The following is a 14,340-nucleotide window of genomic DNA, read 5'->3' on the forward strand; positions in this document are numbered from 1 at the left end:
CACATTTCGGAGACCAACCTCAGTTGATTTGGAAACTTGGGATCGGTAGTGGAAGGCTTTCGCCATCTAAAGCTCGATTGATCAACTGGTATATTTATCTTGCAATCCCATACAGCCGTGAACATACATCATCGTGCCTATTTTTTCTTGCCGGACGCCTCGGTCGCACTCAGTTCTCTGATGAAGACCTTGGTCACGCCGTCGGGTACGTCGTCTACGCCGTCCTCGAAGCCCGGGCTGACTCCAATTGCTACGTATTTGCCGTCATTCGAGAAGTCGATAGTCTGCACGCTAGCAGGGAATTTCTGGTACTGTCGTATCCTCCTCTTTGCTACTGCGTCCCAAAGAGCGACTATGCCGTCTCCGCCTCCTGTCGCGAAAGTGCCGTGGACGGGGTGGTATGCGAGCGCGTGAACTGGGTAGACGATATCCTGGCCATCAACATTTTGTCGGTGGCACTTGAACGCGTACTTGCGCGACTGCGACTCTTCAGACGGGTCAAACCACTCAACTGCTACACGCCCCTCGATGCTCGAGCTGGAGTATCCTGCATCGTTTGGCATGCAAGACACAGCGCGTGTCATGTACTTCATAGAGCTCTCCCGTTGCTGCCATGGCTCCACTCCCACTTCCTCACCGCCGCCTGTCTTGGCAGCTTCTGCCAGCTTGTCCAGCTCGTAGATGTTGACTGCGCGGCTGGCCATGGCGACGACTAGTTTGGTGGGCGAGGCGGAGAGGGAGAAGGGCTTGGAAGGCAGGCGGATGGCAGAGAAGTCGCCGGGTTGCGATAGGTCGTGGAGGTGCAGTGTCGAGTCCCATGACGAGGAGACCAGGAGGTTGTGCGGGGCGGAGTAGAGAACGTTACGAACACCCTGGGAGTGTGTAGACATGATGGTCTGCGCGCCCGTCTCGAGGTCGATTCTCCGTACCTCCCAGTCGAGCCCGCAGGAAAAGGCCTCGTTGTCGTCGCGTCCAAAGCAGACATCTAGCACGGGCGCGCGGTGTTCGAATTTCTGGAGCAGCTTACCGCCGGGCTCAGCGTGCGTGTCGTAGAGGTAGACATGGCGGTCCCAGGACGAGACGAGCAGGCGTGTTGGGTTGTTGGTCGCGAACTTGACCGACGAGATGGGCTCCGTCGGGTTTTGCGCAAGCTCGAATTGGCCTGACTGGGTTAGTCTGAGTCTGTGTCGCTATATACTCGCTATGAAGAGCTAAGGGCAACTTACTTGACATGTTGGCGAAGTGTGTTGCTGCGCGTGGTGGAAGCTGCGCGCTGGAGTGAAGCTCTCGAGGGCGCGGGAGTCCGCAAGCCAAACAATTGAGATCTGCGCTAACGCCCCTCCAAAAGTTCCCCAGCAACTCCGCCGTCACGCTTACATCCACCACGATGCCCTTTGCACAGCTCGTCATAGGCCCGCCGGGCTCGGGCAAGTCGACGTACTGCGATGGCATGCAGCAGTTTATGGGCGCCATCGAGCGCAAGTGCTCCGTCGTCAACCTCGACCCCGCCAACGACCACACCTCGTACACGCCCGCCGTAGACGTCCGCGACCTGGTCACGATAGACGAGATCATGGAGCAGGAGACGCTGGGCCCAAACGGAGGCATTCTGTTTGCACTCGAGGAACTAGAACACAACTTCGACTGGCTAGAAGAGAGCCTGAAGGAACTAGGAGGTTTGCGACAACACTCTACGTTCTCGAAGCATACTAACAGGCTCAGATGACTACGTCCTCTTCGACTGCCCCGGCCAGGTCGAGCTCTTCACACACCACGGCTCGCTGCGCAACATCTTCTTCCGCCTACAAAAACTTGGGTATCGAGTATTCGCCCACCGCCCATGGCTTGCAACTGGAGGCTAACATGCGCCAGCTCGTCGTCGTACACCTGACCGACTCCATCATCCTCTCGCGACCGTCGCTCTACGTTTCCTCCCTCCTGCTCGCCCTGCGCAGCATGCTGCAGATGGACCTCCCTCACCTGAACGTTCTCACCAAGATCGACAACCTCCGCAACTATCCCAATCTACCCTTCAATCTCGACTACTACACCGAAGTCCAAGATCTCCAATACCTACTGCCGCACCTCAACCGCGAACAGACGTCCGGTATTCCGGGCCCCACCACAGCCGGCGCAAACGAGGACGTGGATCCGGACGACGACGAGCCAACCTCAAAGTTCTCCGCGCTGAACAAGGCTATCGTAGAACTCGTAGAGGACTTTGCGCTGGTAGGGTTCGAGACACTGGCGGTCGAGGATAAAAAGAGCATGATGACGCTACTGCGAGCTATCGATCGTGCGGGTGGCTTCGCGATGGGTGGAATAGAAGGCGCGAACGATACTGTGTGGCAGATGGCTATGCGTGAGAATGGGGCAACTATGGATGCTCGCGATGTACAGGAGAGGTGGCTGGACAGGCGCGACGAGCTCGACGAAGAAGAGAGGAAGGCATGGGAGGATGAGACCAAAGAGATGCGCGACCCACCACCACAGAACCCTCCCCAAGCACCGCCTGCCGCGAAACCACCTACAAAGTCCAAGGATCAAGATAGTGACGACGACATGGACGATCTTGAAGAGATGCGACAGTTCATGGAGAAGAAGGACTCGGGCATCAATGTAGTTAGGAAGTGAAGTAAGGATGCACTGGACCCTTAGGCAGCCCAAGGACCGCATGCCTGTTCAGAGGGCTCTCTTACGATATAATAGCGATGTCGGCTTTCTATGAGCTTTCGCGAAAAGGACTGTATGGCTACAGATCCTATCTACATGGAGTGACGATCTAAGCGTCATGGCGATTTGCAAGCTTGTAGAAATCTTGCAAGGTTGGGAATGGGAGCACCGCTTGATGTACAGGGAATGGCTTGAGCCGAGGAGCTGCGCGCGACCACCATGAAGGAAGGTCAGGCACTTAGTCCAGGTTTGGATCTTGAAACAAGGCGTCGCGTGAGCAAACATGCACGCGCCCGCACGGCTCGATAGTCGACTATTGTATAGAATCTGGCCCTGCACTAGACCCTAATCGATACCGTCTAATGTCATCGTATTGCTCTCTTGGCTGTTTTTGACTGCGCACATGCTTAAACGCAAGCCCTCGCGCGACCTGGTCCCCAGCGGCGGCCCCCACGTCTCCATCTTTAGCAGCGACCCCACGCTTAGTCGTCATAAGCGGAAGCGCTCGCTCTTCCGCTCCCAGCACAACAGGGCGCAGTGGGTACCCGAGCCAGAGCGCGACATGAGTGAACTGCTAGATTTCGTCCTGCAACATGAAGATGCCTTCAAGAAGTGAGTCCACCCATATGTCGGCGACACCCTGCATTGCTGACTAGCACAGCCAGCATCGCCTTGCATCGCTCTATGCAGACTTTCGGCAGCAGCTCGAGATAAACCCCGAAGGCTACCATGCGAACATCGCCGCATGGACGAAAGCCCTTGTCGACGCCTCACGGGCGGGCGTCATCCCCAGGCAAGGCACCACCCACGATCTCCTGAACATACGAGCTGCCGAGGAGCTCGCGCGAGCCCTACAGCACCCGCAATATGGCAAGCCCACGTGTCTACCGGCCGTCTTCCATGAAGCAGTGCAAAAGAAAGAGATGGTACCTCTGAAGGACTTCATGTCGTCAAAAGAGAGCATATACAAGACATCGTGGATACCCTCGCCATGGCAGGTGCTCCAGTGGAGCTTGCGGCAGGTTGGGGTACTGGGGCAGGTACGCGCACCGACCAAGATGGAGGTGGGGAACTTTGTCGTCGTCAAGAATGTCGAAGTCGCTGCGGATGAGATACTCAAGAAGATGAGGGAGCACGTATCTACGGCTGATCGGGTACTATCGAAGACAGACTTCTTGAAGCGTTTCGCGACTATACTAAATCCGACTGCACCACTCACGACGAACGACCTCGATATACTCCTCGTCTTCCTCGCCCGAGACAAGCAAGCGATATCTCACAACGATCAGACAATCAAGTTCAAGCCAGAACATGAGGCTGTGCCCCTGCCTGTCACGGAAGAAGACGCTGCTATTGCCAATCTTCGCGACACATTAGCGAATATCAATGCGCAGATACCCCCATTGATGGAGAAGATTGCTTTAGCCGATGCAGCTGCACGGGAAGCCGTAGTCGCGAAGCAGATGGTCCGCGCCAAAGCTGCTCTGCGCTCCAAGAAGCTTGCCGAAAACGCTCTCGCTCAACGTTCGGATGTCGCCCTCCAGCTCGAGCAAGTCTACACCGATCTACAACAAGCCGCTGATCAGGTCGAGATCGTGGAGGCCATGCGAGCTGGTGCAGCGGCCCTCAAAGGTCTCAATGAGAAGGTTGGCGGCGCAGAAGGCGTTCAGGGTGTTGTCGATGCCGTCAACGAACAAATGGCGACCACGGAGGAAATCACCAACATCATCAATGAGACCGACCAGCCTCTTGATGAGGGCGAGATTGACGACGAGTTCGAAGCACTTGAGAAGGCGGATCGCGAGAAGCGCGAGAAGGAAGAGGCCGAGAGGACTGCCGCAAGACTGGCGGAGCTTGAGGCAGTGGAGAAGAAACGCAAGGAAAGGGAAGCTGCAGACGAGGAGCAACGGCAGAAGGAGGCTGTTGACGCGGGTAGAACGGAGAAACAGGTCGATGAGGCGTCTCAGAGTATGGCGAGGATGTCTTTCCATCAGCCGGATGATGAGATGGAAGATCCCGAGGAGGAGAAGCGTACACCTGCTTATGCCTAGGCATGCTTTGATTATTCTGCGTTCAAATGGTTTATCTGCATAGCACCGGCGTTACGGGCTCTTATACCACAGATCAGCTACCTAGGTACTGATGGTACACTACACATTCGTCATTGCGAGAGAAATGTTACACTTTTACATATACAGTAATCATACACTTCCCAGACGAAACCTAGTCTTTTTATTGCATTTTAACTTTTGAGGACAATGCCTGTGAGCCCTGGAGCAGTTCGACGTCTCATTGCTCCTTCGCTCCGGCGCCACTAGCCGCCGCCACGCCAAGCAATCGCAGGGAACGCGGAACCTCACCTCGACGACGACACAACCAGCACCTATCAGCCCCCATCACAACCCGCTGCCCCTACGCCGGGACCAAACCAAACCACTCTACGTCTACCTCAGCCCTCGATCCGCTAGCCTGCAGACCACGATGAACTCCGTCCGCGCCGCGACCAGCGCCTCGCGCACCGCCCTCACCGCTTCGGCTCGCACAGCAGCTCCCCGCCGAGCCTTCTCACAGTCACAAACGAAGCGATCGGGTCACGGACCCAGCTACGATCCCCCGTCCGGATGGCTCTTTGGCGTCAAGCCCGGCGAGCAGTATGAGAAGGAGGGGTGGGAGAACGCCATGTACTGGGGCTTTGGAGGAGCGTGTGCGTTTGGCGTTGTTGCTTACGCTTTCAAGCCGGATACTAGGTATGTGCAAATTTCGTGGAAGAGGGAGATGGAGGAAGATGATGCGGGATGGGTGAAGAGGTGGACCAGGAGGGAGGGGTCATGAAAAGGCCATGGAAGCAGCCCTCGAAGAAGCGGCAGAAAGAGCGCAGCGGCAATGCATTGATCGAGCAGAGACTAACAGTCTACCAGCATCCAAACCTGGGCCCTAGAGGAGGCGCGACGAAGACTCGAAGCCGAGGGCATCCTCGCAGACCCAGACACCGTCAAGAAGGAGTAAACGACACTTTCAGCAAGTCAAGAAGACCCTAGACCTGGGCGGAAGTCTTACAGCAACACCACAGAAACTGTATATATGCTAGTGGGGACGAGGATGCGACACTCTTTTTCCTTTGTGAGCTTGGATCTGGATGGGCTAGACGCTCGATAGACTATGCGATGATGGCTGAGTAGCCGAGGGTAGGCAATTGTATTTTTTTGTTATGGATGTTTGTGAATGGTATGTTCACGGGTATGTGGTGTGATGCTGACGATCTTGCGCAACCTTTGGCTATGTGCAGGTGGTAGACGATGTTTGTCGATATTTCAGAGGCTGCTGAGGTCCGCGTACATGAAGCATTTCCGCTTCGGCCAATACGTGAGGTTGTTCTTTCAAGAACCAATCTTCCTTAGGGACTGAGAAATGCCCTGGGGCACTCCTTCCTTCCCCAGGCCAACATTAGCTGCTTCGGGTTAGCCATCGCTGTGCCGCAGCTCACAGGAAGGCACGTCACAATCTTCGCACCTACAAGCCATCACTACCGTCCTCCATTACGCCAGACTCATTACTCAGATCTCTCCCGCCAGGATGCCGCAAAGCCAAAGCGCATTGTTACGCCTACCTACAGAACTCCGGCTTCAGATTTACTCATACCTGCTGCCTAACGACGTCCACGTACGCCTCCGTAATGGCAGGCTTCTTGCATCGGCCTGTATTCAGGGCGGTGCCCCTTTCCGTGGCGATACATCTAGTTACGACATTGAATATACCGACGAGACTTGGCAAGTTCGCGTGCCCACGTCTGTGTACGCCCGTCGTCTACAGTCAACCTGGGGTCTTCATTGGTCATGCGAGGAACACACCTCGTTGTCACACTTCTTGTTGACTGAATGTACGGACATTCCCGATCTTCTGAACATCTTTCCGGGCGTGTAAGTACATTGGAAGGCTTGGTGTCAAGCGCTCACGCCACTAGTCGTAATGAAGTGTACGATTTCCTTGCTCGTACTTCGACTATTCATGTCTCTGACCTGGACCTCATCAATTACTGGGCAAGAGCTTCGGAGATAACCATGCCAGCCGCTTCCGAATTCGCGAAGATGCCATTATCGAATGTCAGTCGTCTGAGTATCACGCTCAAGCTTCCGTTAGCTTTCTTCCAGTCAGTGGAGGGACTCTCAGGCAACTATCCTACATCCTCAGACATAGGTCCAGCAACGCAGCCAGCACGGCTTTGGCAAGATTTAGGCTCCATTCTCAGTCGTTTCGAAGCTCTCAAGAAGCTGGACTTGTGGCTCGATCATAGTGAGCCGCAATTCTGGGTCGTGGTCAACGAACGCTCGACGCTTGACCCTCTTCTCACACAACTAAGTACTCGACCCGATCTCGACGTCACCGTCACGCTACCCATGCTTCACCCGAAATTTGAACAGAACGAGCGACACTACACCGAAGACAGCATCTCGGGCAATATTCGGATGAACAGGGTGTTGAGGTCGAAAAAGCATGCTGTTGTTGGTGCTCAAGGATGTATCGAGATTGTTGCATGCAACGACTTTCCATTGTTCTCCGAGACATATCAGGCGAGAGGGATGGGTTTGTCTGCGTTAGTCGGACGGGAGCGGGAACAATGGATACAAGGGCGCGATGTGGAGGATCAGTACAGAAAGCTTACGAGAGGTCGGTACTCAAATTGGTATCCCTAGACTGTAGAGTAACTAGTCATCGGCTATCGACTCGTTGCTTCTATCGTCACACATCACAGTGCTGACTGAATCATTTTCTACTGGTGTAAGCTGCAAATGTGCGCGGAAATTTAGCGATGCCATCACTTTCACCGCTCATGTGAGCGTTTGCCTCTTTGTCAACTTGTTTAGCGCAGTCACCTGTCAACAACCATTTGTGGTGAACTTACTTTCGATATCACGATCCAAACGATTACTCTGTCGAAATCCATCAACCACGAGCATGGCGAAGAAGAAAGCAGCAAAAGCTCGCTTGAGCGATACGAGCGATGAGAGCGAAGTGGATGGCAGCGTACCAGTAACTGCGCCTACGACTCCACTACTTCGTAGAGCAACACGCTGACACTATACTCGCAGAATATCGACGATCTCGCTACTTTCATCGAGGCCTACAAGCAGCTACAAACCAACAACACAAGCTTACGCAACAAACTCGCAGAGCGCAAACGCGAGCATGACCAAGTTAAAGTTCAACTTGAAAAGGCGGCACATGCCAAATACGCTGCTAAGTTCGAGGCAATGCGAGAAGAGATGAGCGTTATGCGGCAAGACAAAGCGGGCTGGATAGAATCTATCGAAGATCTGGAGTCTGAAGCGTTGACTGCCAAAGACAAGGTCGCAACTCTTGTGGCTGAGAAATCGAAGCTTCAGCGTTCGGTGGTAGAACTCCATGGAGCCATGGCAGGATTGTACCAGACGATCGAGGAAGGCAACAAGCGCTTTGATGAAGTCAAGGAGCGAGTGAAGGCATTTGCGACCGAGCTCTAGATGTTCAAGGGGGCGACACACGCGAACAGCATGGTAGATACGTCAAGTATAACGAATGCAGTCAATTTGTCTCTATATGCACACTTCTAGATCCACCACAAGTATATACAATTGCGAAGCCAAGCGAGAGGACAGCCGGAAGGAATCCACGAACTCTTACAGTACCGAGTTCCAGTCCCTCTCCAGCATCTTATCCAACAACCCCATCGAGCGCTTATGCGGGCTGAGCGAAGGTAGAGCCAATGGGACCGAACTTAATGTTGGAGAAGACGACAGTTGCGCCGGGCGAGTTAGCCTCGACATCCTCAGGCTTGCCAGAGTCAGTAGCGCAGGTACCACGGGCAGCACCAAGCTTGTCAGGGCTAGCATCGGTAGGGTAGGTGGAGTCGAGCCAGAGCATGTTGACCGCATGGTCGTCCCAGAGGGACATGACGAGGACGTGTCCGCGAGCAAGCGAAGCACCCATGCCGTTGAGGCCACCAAGGGTCTTGAAAGAGTTTGTGTCACCGAAAGTGGTCTTCTGCGCCTCACAGAAGGACTCGGTGATGGAGTTACCGGAGACGCCTTCGATGGCGGAGTCGGAGTTCTTGGAGACCTTTCCGCCCTGGATGTAGAAGCGCTTGATGTCAGAGAGGCTGGAGCCGGAGCCGATGAACTGGGTGACGACGGTCATCTTCTTGGTGGTGTCGAGAGTCATACCGGGGCCGTAGAAGTCCTTGACACCCATGCGGTAGCTGTTGAAGTCGCAACCGTCCTTGTCGCAAAGTCCGCCGTAGCGGTTGTCGCCGTCACCGCAGCTGACTTCGTCGGTGCACTCCTGGAGACCAGTGCCCTTGCAGGGATGGGGAGTGTAGGCAGTGGAGATGGAGTTGGCCTCCCAGATGTCCATCTCGGGGCAGCAGGCACCGATCTTGCCGGAGCCGGCGTTGGGGTCGGCGTCGGACGGGTTCCAGCCCTCAACGTTGGCTACACCGTTGATGAACTTGATGTCGTGGGGGCACTGCGAGTCGCAGTATCCGGTTCCGTACTTGGCACCGGCCTTGTTGTTGCCCTTGTTGATGCCACCGTCGGCGGCCATCTCGACGAAGTAGAGAGCTCCGTTCAGACCGCAGGGTAGCTTGGAGACATCGACATCGAAGGTGAACTCCTTGCCGATGAGGTTGAACATCTGGTACTTGGTGTCGCTCTCCATGAGGTAGGTGCGAGAACCAATGTTTGCAGCGTAAGAACCCTTGGTGACGAACTGGAGGCTCAAAGAGTTGCTGCTGGTCTTGATACCGTAGGTGCCTAAGATCGTTAGCTAAGGGCTTCACATGTTGTGTCGTGGACATGTTAACGTACCAGAGTAGTCAGCACCGTCGATAGCGCAGTTCTTGGTGCAAGTGCTGCCGTCAGGGCAAGCGGTCGTGTTCCAAGAGTTGCCGTCGTAGCAATTGGTGTATCCACTGGTGACATGAGACCAGCGCCAGTTGGCATCGAGCGTAATGGAACCCTGCTTGGTGGTGCAGCTGTTTCCACCGGTACCAGTGCAAGTCTGCCATGTCAACTTGGGGTGTGTCTCTGCTGTCGATGTGCCAGCCTGCTGAGCGCGGGCGGCTCCGAAGAGCGAGAGCGAGGTGAGGGCGAGTGTCCTGTACATTTTGGCTTCTTGAGTGAAGATATGTTGTTGGATGTCGAAAGTATTGGAGCGATGGGCTGACCTTCTTATACAACATTCTTGAGCTCATGGCTACTAATCAAAGTACTCTGCAGAAGTACCCATATGACTGTTGATTATTGCAAGGTGCAGGAGATCTACACCCTTGACGTCCCTCTGTGATGTTCTCACCAATGCTGTAAGAGGAACGGAACATCGGGAGCGCAAAAGAACGCTAGGAGTGCCAGAGTAATGAAGGATAGATGAGGTATGCCATGTTGCGCCGCATCGTGGGGTAGTCCGGGGTATTGCGGAGATCTGTGCGCCACCACGCCCGGGATCTTTGCCTTAAAGAGATAGTGTATGGATTGACGAATGGAGAAGCATATGGAGACGTACTATCAACCGTCGGCTTCACTGGTGGCCAAGTCTTAGCCTTCCGTCTCATTCGACAGTGATGGGTCAGCCTCGTATGTAAGAAGGCAAAGCTGTGGATCAGCACTCGTAGCTGTGTCCGTGATATTCGCATACAGGATTGTGGCTGGGTCACGAGTGACCGCATGTGCACACACCATCCAGAAGAATACATCATGCTAGCTTTCACAGTAAAAAGATACGCGACGATGTATACTCCAATGTGTGTTGTACCTTGGGTACAGCTCAGGACCATATCGCGTTGTTTTGTGCAATTCCACCCGGTGAGCTCAAAACCCGGTAGGAATAGATTGCTTTTCCCATGATCCATGGGCATATACGAGAGACTTTTCTCGAAAGATTTTCCGGACTGGGGGGCATACTTAATCTGTAGCAGAGGTCATGAGGCTCAGATCTTTTCCCGGGTAACGGTTTGGACGTGAAATCCAATAAGAAGAAAGAAGACTGAGATACGTACTTCGCTAGAAGCGGCACAAGGATACAGTCAGGTAAGTTGCATTGTGCCCCTCCTTCTGTTGCTCGAGTCTCATTGTTGTAGTAAACAACCATGACTGGCGCTGCTTGACATGCCGGTGTACGAATGGTATCGACAGAGACTGTTCAGCCAGTGTGTTTCCCCGTGTTGAAATGCATGAGAAGCATTGAGGCAGTTTCATCAGGTGTCCTTTCGTGGTGGAATGCAGGTACCGAGTTGAAGCGCCGAACCCTGTAAGCAAAACGAAGCTTCCGGAGCAGACGGGACGAGACCCTCATCCACAATTGGCTATGGATTTCAGAGCTTAATCAAGTTGCCCTGAGCCTTAGCAGAGTGGCATCGACCGGATTTCTCGGTCGAACTGCTAGTGCAGAATAGATTGAGGTCCAGGGGTGCCCGCTCGCCAAGACCGGAACATCCCAAGGTTCGCCATGAATTTGTCCGCCTGCTAGGTCGTTGGCAAGCAAAGCTTGTGACAGAAGTCCATCAACGCGTCGTTTGTATCGTGGTTTACGACAAGTCTCGAAGTAGCGTTGCACAGCGAAAGGCGCAGATGCTGTTTTCCAGAATGTTTTGTTGTGCATGAGGTCCGAGGTTCAGCCTAATCTTCCAGCAACGTGCAATATACGTTCCGACCACTCGATATGAACTCCGCACCAGTATTCGACGATCACAGGTCCTTGAGGGTTGTGACCCAGGTGGGCGGCAGTTTTCCAGGGCTTAGCGAATCAGGTGCGCTGTCATATACTGCGACCGGGTATAACACATTGAGCCGCAATCATCGTGACAGCGTGACCTCACAACACGGCTCAGGGGCACCAAACGCTTAGTTCAGTGGACATGCTTTGCTAGTACTGAGTTTGCATCACTATGCTTGAAACCGAGAGTGAGATACGTGGCTCCGGAAGCATAACTTGGTCGCATATCTCGGTACCTAGGTAGTCTTCAGGATCTTCTGGAAGCTCAAAGACTTGAGCATTCCGTATGTTGTCACCTACTTACTGTATTACGACGTGTAAAGCAAGCGAGAAGCATCTATCTAGTAAGTAAGGAGATAGGTTGCTATGGTGTTTGGAGGTTGGACAACCCCCAGCGCCGGCAGGAACCTCCAGCTTGGAAGGGTCCAAAGGCCTAGACCTCAAGAATGCTAGCGTATCCCCCGCACCTCTCGAGGTCGAGACATCGAAGTCTAGGTACCTGGTGCTAGGTAATCACTTTGAAATATTCTCCGTCTTTACAAACCTCATCCCCTTCAGGTTTTCTTCCAGTCAAGAATCTTTCGCAGTGTCGGCAAGTCGCCTGGTATGTGGTATATTGCCCAACTCCGAAATGTCTACATCTAAACCCACGCTTTGTACTCAGTACCATCCTTTCAACGTAAAGCGATCGCGGGTACTCAAAGCATTCTAAATAAGCTTGGAAAACCAGAAGAACGTCTAGAAAAGTCCATGCCCATGACGAGCATCTAGCCGAATCAACTCTTCAGCAACATCTCTCGCAACATCCCGTGTGTCTTCAGCGTACTTGCGAGCCACTGCTTCGTTCTCTTCTCTCGTCCGCCAATATCTCGGTCTTGCACTGGACCGTCTGATCTCATCTTGGCCTTCTTCCGAAGTATTCCTCCTCATGAAGGACCGATAGATGCGCGACTTGGGTGCGCTGCTAGCCGCCACAGCCCCAGGGTGAGTGGCTTCTTTCGCCCCATCTTCCACATCCGCAGCCTCGAATGCACGTCTGACACTTCCCGCAGGTCGGCTGGTAAGTCTCACGAGACAAGTGTTGGCCCCACTGCCCTCAGCACAGCTTCCTACTCCATGCGCCCTCCATCCCGTCTCGAATGGCGTCCTTCCCGTACCCAGATCCCGCCAACTCTGCACCACCAGCCTGACCTGTCCGCCTGTAGCATGCGAGAAGTCTTGGCTGGTCACGCTCCAATCTGTCGCACAAGTGGAGCAGTTCTGCGTGAACTGGTACTTCCAGCCTCGGCGGATGACGTTGTCGATGGCGGCCATGATACCTGTGTGGCCGTTTGGCGTATCGCGGTGGCCTGTGACGATATGTGGGAGTAGGGGCCAGAGCGTCTTTAAAAGGTTGCGGTTACGCGTCGTAAAGGCGGGCAAGACAATGGCATAAGAACTGTGTAGCAGGAATCGACCGTTGACTATCCTGGCGGACACGGTGAGTTTAGTAGGAACGGGTGTTCTGGAGATGCGTGACATGTCTTTCTTCTCGAGGGTAAACGCAGATAGGGGAACGCCGTGTTCGTCTCCCCGTGACGCGCGGTTAATGGCAAGTCGAACGTGGTGAAAGCGTAGTTTGTAGCCGTCCCCAGCGTCCAAGTAGCTGTTGTAGTCGGCACAGTCTCTCCTCTTTCTTGAATATTGCTGGTTCTTTGGCCCGTCTTCCGCGGCCCAGGCATGGAATTTGTCACACCAGCCGCAGAACCAATGACCGGGAAAGGCGCGCTCTACTACCGCCTCGATAATCTTCCTCTTCTCAAAACGATTCTTGCTTCCTTTAACATGGCGAGACAGGACTTCGGTGCCGAGAGCGTAGTAGATGTAGCGTCCGGATAGACAGAATGCTGCTGCAGAGGCAGTGTCGAGATACGTATTGACTTGTTGGATCAGCTCGAGTGGGAGAGTAAGTACTGGAGCTTTCGGTGACGGTGGTGAGGGTTTGATTGTAGCCAGGGAGTCTGTGATCTCGTACTCTCCAAAGGTGGAATCTATGCTCGTTCGAGAGCTTGCGGTATCGGATGACGAGTCGATGGTCGAAGGACGTGAGGAGTGTGAGGAGCCGAAGCTCATAGATCGACGAAAGATGTTCATACTTGCGTCTTGATCTATCTCTTCACTACGCGTGTGGTCGTTATGAGGCTACGGAATTTCGAGGCTGAGACCAATATAAGAGTACCACAAAGGGGCAACAGACGCTATAAGTCAACACTGCCAACGTATAATTTAGAAACAAGGACTAGTCAACAACACATCAAGAAAGGTACCGACATAGCCGTTGCAAGCTCGACGCCGTCTCGCGCGCGGCCACTGCATCCCCTTATCAATGCGCCTGGCCTCCGGCCGCCAATGCACGACATGTCATCCAGCCGCGGTTGCTAACGGGGCCTGACAGTGGCACGCAACGCACATGGCACCTCGAGTCCAGGCACATGCCTACCACTTTGCCGTTGTCAGGGTCCAGCAGACGTATCCGGCGGTGTAGGTGAGACAGCCGTCATTCACCTGATGTGCTTGGGCTAGCCGAAGTGGGGCTAGGTGCAACGTGTGTGGTGGGGTGACCCGGTGGGCGCTGCTAAGCGCCCTGACTGCGCCGCCACGCTTGCCTTACAATCTTGGAACGCGTAAGATTTGGGGCCAGATGAGTCAGAGCTCAGGAGCACGTCGGGCATGAGAATGTTGTTGCTGTTGTGGTGAAGAAATTAATTTGCGAATGGTAAACGCTATGCTACGCGGAAAATAGTGGTAGATCTGACGTGCTTCGCTATCGTGCGATTCCGCCCGTCTGATGTACGCCAAAATGATAGATGTATATGGTACACGTGCGCTTCTAGTTCGAGAATGCGCAGCCCTAGGTCATGTCATTACAACTTCTGGCTCTGTCAT

The 14,340-nt window shown here is 53.9% G+C and overlaps 8 protein-coding genes across 8 annotated transcripts; 5 read left to right on the top strand and 3 right to left on the bottom strand.

The window, feature by feature from the left end:
- Window positions 1-137: 137 nt before the first annotated feature.
- On the bottom strand, window positions 138-1,233 carry J4E92_000011 (uncharacterized protein; the record flags this gene model as incomplete). Its single annotated transcript, XM_051491430.1, has 2 exons — window positions 138-1,162; window positions 1,227-1,233. The coding sequence occupies 2 exons, from the start codon at window positions 1,231-1,233 to the stop codon at window positions 138-140; spliced, it is 1,032 nt and encodes a 343-aa protein (XP_051356942.1).
- A 154-nt stretch (window positions 1,234-1,387) lies between these two features.
- J4E92_000012 (uncharacterized protein) lies at window positions 1,388-2,634 on the top strand (the record flags this gene model as incomplete). Its single annotated transcript, XM_051491431.1, has 3 exons — window positions 1,388-1,676; window positions 1,723-1,823; window positions 1,873-2,634. 3 exons carry the CDS (start codon window positions 1,388-1,390, stop codon window positions 2,632-2,634), a joined length of 1,152 nt encoding a protein of 383 aa, XP_051356943.1.
- Window positions 2,635-3,076: 442 nt separating this feature from the next.
- On the top strand, window positions 3,077-4,724 carry J4E92_000013 (uncharacterized protein; the record flags this gene model as incomplete). The annotated part of the gene is made up of 2 exons (XM_051491432.1): window positions 3,077-3,285; window positions 3,335-4,724. The coding sequence occupies 2 exons, from the start codon at window positions 3,077-3,079 to the stop codon at window positions 4,722-4,724; spliced, it is 1,599 nt and encodes a 532-aa protein (XP_051356944.1).
- A 430-nt stretch (window positions 4,725-5,154) lies between these two features.
- On the top strand, window positions 5,155-5,679 carry J4E92_000014 (uncharacterized protein; the record flags this gene model as incomplete). Its single annotated transcript, XM_051491433.1, has 2 exons — window positions 5,155-5,420; window positions 5,592-5,679. 2 exons carry the CDS (start codon window positions 5,155-5,157, stop codon window positions 5,677-5,679), a joined length of 354 nt encoding a protein of 117 aa, XP_051356945.1.
- A 1,052-nt stretch (window positions 5,680-6,731) lies between these two features.
- Window positions 6,732-7,364, top strand: J4E92_000015 (uncharacterized protein; the record flags this gene model as incomplete). Its single annotated transcript, XM_051491434.1, has 1 exon — window positions 6,732-7,364. The coding sequence occupies one exon, from the start codon at window positions 6,732-6,734 to the stop codon at window positions 7,362-7,364; it is 633 nt and encodes a 210-aa protein (XP_051356946.1).
- A 262-nt stretch (window positions 7,365-7,626) lies between these two features.
- J4E92_000016 (uncharacterized protein) lies at window positions 7,627-8,171 on the top strand (the record flags this gene model as incomplete). Its single annotated transcript, XM_051491435.1, has 2 exons — window positions 7,627-7,701; window positions 7,761-8,171. The coding sequence occupies 2 exons, from the start codon at window positions 7,627-7,629 to the stop codon at window positions 8,169-8,171; spliced, it is 486 nt and encodes a 161-aa protein (XP_051356947.1).
- Window positions 8,172-8,385: 214 nt separating this feature from the next.
- Window positions 8,386-9,810, bottom strand: CEL1_1 (Esterase/lipase/thioesterase; the record flags this gene model as incomplete). The annotated part of the gene is made up of 2 exons (XM_051491436.1): window positions 8,386-9,458; window positions 9,513-9,810. The coding sequence occupies 2 exons, from the start codon at window positions 9,808-9,810 to the stop codon at window positions 8,386-8,388; spliced, it is 1,371 nt and encodes a 456-aa protein (XP_051356948.1).
- A 2,343-nt stretch (window positions 9,811-12,153) lies between these two features.
- J4E92_000018 (uncharacterized protein) lies at window positions 12,154-13,548 on the bottom strand (the record flags this gene model as incomplete). Its single annotated transcript, XM_051491437.1, has 1 exon — window positions 12,154-13,548. The coding sequence occupies one exon, from the start codon at window positions 13,546-13,548 to the stop codon at window positions 12,154-12,156; it is 1,395 nt and encodes a 464-aa protein (XP_051356949.1).
- Between the last annotated feature and the right edge of the window lie 792 nt (window positions 13,549-14,340).

Source organism: Alternaria infectoria, assembly GCF_024043175.1.
Source record: "Alternaria infectoria strain BMP 0036 chromosome Unknown scaffold_1, whole genome shotgun sequence".
NCBI lineage: Eukaryota > Fungi > Ascomycota > Dothideomycetes > Pleosporales > Pleosporaceae > Alternaria > Alternaria infectoria.